Raw genomic sequence first — 5,000 nt, 5'->3', positions numbered from 1 at the left:
ACACATTTATTTCATAGATAATAATTACTGACCTGGCCATTCTGTAGAGTCCTGATGCGATCAAAGATACTTTTTATTGTTGATGGAGAATAACAAAGATAATAGGAATTGTTGGACACATGAATACCATATCTAAAAACAAAACAATGAGCAGTGGGTGAACAAATTAAAAAAACAAAAAACCCAAAGCTGATAATAGCCTTCTTTTTTCACCCAAATGCAATAATTACTTATGAACAAGCTTACAACGGTTGGTATCCATAAAGGGTACCTGCTAACCTGATCTTAGCGAGCAAAAAACAAAACAAAAACAGGTCACCAAATAGACCAGGTACATGTAGCACACAAGCAGACATGACTAAAACAACAAAGTGAGTGAGGGGAGGAGGGTGGAGGGCAGTTGATATTGAACAAGAATGCACATCTGTACCTTTCATACAAATTTTCAAGCTGCTCTGTTAGAGTAATTCCATGACCACCGAGATAAGCAGCCATCTCTGCCATTACAACTGCAGCACTGATCCCATCTTTATCAAGGACATTAGTACCAAACATAAACCCTGCAACAACCCATAATGAATAAGAACGCAGAGCAAGCAGAATGATGTCACAAATAACACGTTGTCCAGAAGGTCCCAGTGCTGGCGCTTATTTTTTGAGTATGCGGGAAAATTAGAGAAGTTGGTAGAGAAAACAGTGAATTTACAACATTAACTTTATTGTTCCTCTCTTAAAGGAGAACAGAAGGCTAGGAGTTGTATTACTTTGTTTGTCATTTACTTGTTTGGCAGCTATTCAGCGGATGTGGACCTGCTACACCTTCCCACCACATACCCACAGAAGACAGCCACAACACCGAGAACTTCATCCCCTACTCTTCTCGAATAGTGTGTGGGCTCTTTAACGTCCCACAGGGAACTAACGGTAATGAACATGGCAAATTTGTGAGACTGGGTGTACGGTTTATAGTCCTTATCCGAGATCACTTGAAAGTCTAACCATTTGTGGATGTAATTACCAAGGCAGCCCTTTCTCCTCAATTATTTAAAGACCCTGAGTGTTGGCCCGGCCGGAATTGAACTCATGACCGCATGGCATCCCGGTGCTTAAAACTACTGAAATAGCTTAGATTTGTAGTAAAGAGCAAGACAAAGTGAATTTTGCCTTTCGAAAGTGATGCAAAACATCCAAAACCCATGGTCATTTTTCCAAATTGAACATCCGCCATTTTGGACATCCTTTTGTTACTTTCATAATAGGAATGCCCGCCGCCATGTTGTGACGTCACTACGCACATGCATTCTTTCATGTCAACAAAATTTGGAAAGAATCTTGTTTCGGGTTGAAACTGCATTTAGCTTCGATTATGGCTGAGATCGAGCCTTATTCTTTTGAACCTATGCGACACAGTTCGGAGTCAGAGGAAGACGATGTTCACTAGAGTCAAGATGAGCGCCGTAGAGGAAATACATCGTGGTGTGCCATGGAGAAAGTACAGTATGGTGTCCTTGGTCCACAATTTTTCCGTACATGATGTTATATTTCCTCGTTAACTAAAATGCCACCAAAAACAAATGTGTCCTATGATTTCTTGATTATTCTTCTTTGACATGACGAAATTTCGGCTTTCCTGCTATCAGTGATTGTGCGGAATTCAAGTTTTCAGGTTGACAGGTGTGTTAATTTGTTTTTCTAGAAAGTCTCTACTTTTGCGGCTCCGTAACGTAAGATAAAATGCAACAGGAACACGTGTCTTTTTGCAGAACAGATTTACAGATAAACTAATTTCTGCAGTTGGTAACGAATTTTCTGCAGAGTTTAAACTTTTGTTTTATCGACTCTTGAAAAATATCAACAATTTTCACATAGGGGTCCTTGGTCTGCGACTTACACTACTTATGACCTCAGAGAACTTAAACCTTGCAAAGCAGATAAAGAAAAAGGTCTTTGCTTTAACTGAATATTTTGAAAATCTTTATTATACATGTTTACGAACGGTTATCGTCTTTTGTATGTCTGGAATACCTATATGGTCTTATAATGGAGCTTGATTCTATACTCACAACGACATCCAGTATGACTGTAGCTGAGATATATCAAGGATAATAAAGAATAAATAAATTTTCATGTTCGTACAGAAATTATCGCGATTCACAGGTATTTTTTTTTTTGAGCTGCTTACATGATTCGCTGACCAAGGACCAAATTTGTGGACGAAGGGCTTGTGATTATGTTCACCTTTTTTCGAATTACAAGAAAAATAATTCAGTTTGGAACTTGCCAATTTAAAATTATTGTAAGAAACGAAAACTCTATCTGCAGGGAAAATTTCAGTTCGTGGCGTTTTGATTCAGGTACGATATTCAAGATTATCTTTTTTTCTTGTGGACCACAGGCACCATACCGTACAGCGAAGGGCACGGAGAATTGCCCTTGGCCAAAAAACCGCAGGCTTTGCCCTACAAAGAACGATGTGCGCTACTACAGTGGAATACTCTTAAAGATCGAAGAGAATATCTGTAGTAGAATGCTACAAGACAGTATTTGGATTAAATGGCTTGAATTTTAATGATGATTTTGAAGATTGTCAAAGTGAAATTACGCAAGCAATGTAAATCGTCAATACGAAATACAATGGAAATAGGCAAGAGTAAGTTTTTTTAAGTTCTCTTTGTTCGTTAGAATCATAAGGCATTGGAATGACTTACCAAATCATCCTTTTAATGAAGGACATACATTGTAATATAAACAATTTGGGGATGGCGCAGTGGTCAGAGCACTTGCTTCCCACCAATGTGGCCCTGGTTTGATTCCCAGACTTGGCGTCATATGTGGGTTGAGTTTGTTGGTTCTCTACTGTGCACCAAGAGGTTTTCTCTGGGTACTCCGGTTTCCCCTCTCCTCAAAAACCAAACTTTGATTCGATTTGCGTTAACTTGTTAATTTCAATTCACAGTGTCCCCGATTAGTGCTCTACGGTGCTAGAAGATTAGACACTTAAATGACGTTCCTTTCCTTTCCTTTTTTAAGCATTTGAATTTGAAAAAAGTGTGTACGTGAGGGTTGTGCGAACTGGGAAGGGCAACAAGAGGAAGAACGTTTTGCTGCAAGGAGATTGAGGAAGCTGTAAATAAAATTTCAGGTGAATAGTACTTTTGTATTCAGCAGATGTTAATTATTTTGGCAATACGAAAGTAATAAACGGCCATAAATTCGGTGGGAGGAAAGTGTTGCTTGATTATTAATTTATTGCGTATTTTATTGTGGCGTGCATGGCAGACTCAAATGGCAGCAAAATGGTTGCGATATGAGTCATATAACCTGTCTATATTATTTTGGCACAGCACCATCTCTTTCTAACGATTTTTTCACGAAGGGAAGTCCTATAGAGACTATCGAGGGTTTGTGTCAAATGGGGGGAATGAGCAGAACACCACAAGAGAACTAAATAACATGTTAGCTTATCTACACAAATGGTCACAAATAATTTGCCAGCTGAGATTTATTTCGAACGTTTTGTTGAGCTCAGTTAATCCTCCAACATAAGATTTAATCGCTGAGCAAGCAATAGATCTTTTTCTCTTTGATGCTCTTTTAGTAGCATGTGAACTTTGTGTGTCTTGACCATTGGATGCAGAGGTCGCCACATCAACACAAGCAGCTAACTCAGGACTCAGGTGAATTGCAATGGGCTTCATCTAAAATGTGACCCACAGTCTACGTTTTTAGAGAAAAAGATAAGAAAGTGTTTATTTTTATTATTTTTCAGTTTGTTTTAATTTTGATATAAGCATGTCGCATATAGAAGAAAAAAATCTGAGACAAATAGCGTTAAATGATCTAGCACTGATAATTATCTCTTCGTGAGGTATTTATCCGACGTTCACTTGCAAGCCTTCTGCTTTTCTTTTGCTAATCAGGAAATATTGGGCAAGATTTCCACATAGGTTCCTACTTCATTATGCATACGCTCCTTTGTTTCAAGAAAACAATAGCGATAACAATAGACTTCCTTTGGGACTGTGGTGCTTTGTTCTTTCTTCTTAGTGGTCCATATGGACTGTAAAAAAACCGGTCGAACCTCTGACTTTGACACGGAAAATCGAACATTTTCCCCTGCAATTTTGGCACTTTTCCTGCAGTTTTAGCTATTTTTCAATTTTAGAATAAGAGATAGAGATGGAGATTTCAAGCAATCGTTGTAATATAGAATTCAGATTCTCTTACATAACAAGCAGACCAAATAAAAGTACTGTAATGGCTACCTGCTCTTTTTTTTGTTTAGTTGTTCTTTCTTTCTGTTTGCGAATTTGCTGAAGCACTGCAAACTGTATGTTTTCTTCCTTTCCTGTAGAAGGCACAGCCATTTTAGGATCACGAACGGTGAGGAGATGATGCTTTCAAGTGTATAACTTCGGTAGGGATCCATGGATGTTCCTGTACGAGGCATACTTCTTTTCACTCCCCACCATGTCTTTTCAATGCCCTGCTGTGGGCTTGTTTGTCTTGGTTGACGAAGTTTAGGCGATTGTTAACTATAAGCTTTCCGGCCACAGGTCGCTAGGGCTAATATTTTTCAAGGGAAGCTTAATGCCAGAAAATCATGAGTTCCGGCGGATAGATAGATGTTATCCATTGCAGTTTTTCCTTGAACATTGCAAAACAAACCCATCTCCTGATGCACTTGGTCTTTGCCAACTGACCGCGTTTCCACACAGGCTTTGTACATTTCACTGACGACGAAAGTAAATTGTGTTTCGGGATCGGCTATACTGAAGCAGAGAATTTCCAAGCGTTCAAATCTCGCTTTGCTGACGCTATTACTTCGGTAGCCATCTTGACTATTAGGAAGACACTAGTTTGCTTCAAAAGAAGGGAAACGTTGTAATTAGGGTTACGGCTAGCATAATTAAAGGGATGGGGTTGTTTCAAGATTAGTAAAACAGGGATCTCTGAATTGTAACCTATGAGTTCTAGGCTGGATTGTAGGTGCCCGGCAC

At 39.0% G+C, this 5,000-nt stretch overlaps 1 protein-coding gene across 1 annotated transcript in view; it reads right to left on the bottom strand.

Moving 5' to 3' along the window:
• LOC138015682 (phosphopentomutase-like) overlaps window positions 1-5,000 on the bottom strand; it is a 136,689-nt gene that overhangs the window by 23,598 nt on the left and 108,091 nt on the right. Inside the window, exons 15-16 of the mRNA XM_068862795.1 lie at window positions 431-560; window positions 33-132 (exon numbers count right to left, since the gene is read on the bottom strand). Coding sequence (XP_068718896.1) covers window positions 33-132; window positions 431-560 — 230 coding nt within the window. The remainder of the gene's footprint in view (window positions 1-32; window positions 133-430; window positions 561-5,000) is intronic.

This window comes from Montipora capricornis, chromosome 9 (genome assembly GCF_036669925.1).
Source record: "Montipora capricornis isolate CH-2021 chromosome 9, ASM3666992v2, whole genome shotgun sequence".
NCBI lineage: Eukaryota > Metazoa > Cnidaria > Anthozoa > Scleractinia > Acroporidae > Montipora > Montipora capricornis.
Note: the sequence above shows the minus strand (reverse complement) of the source record. Positions and strands in the feature narration are given on the sequence as shown.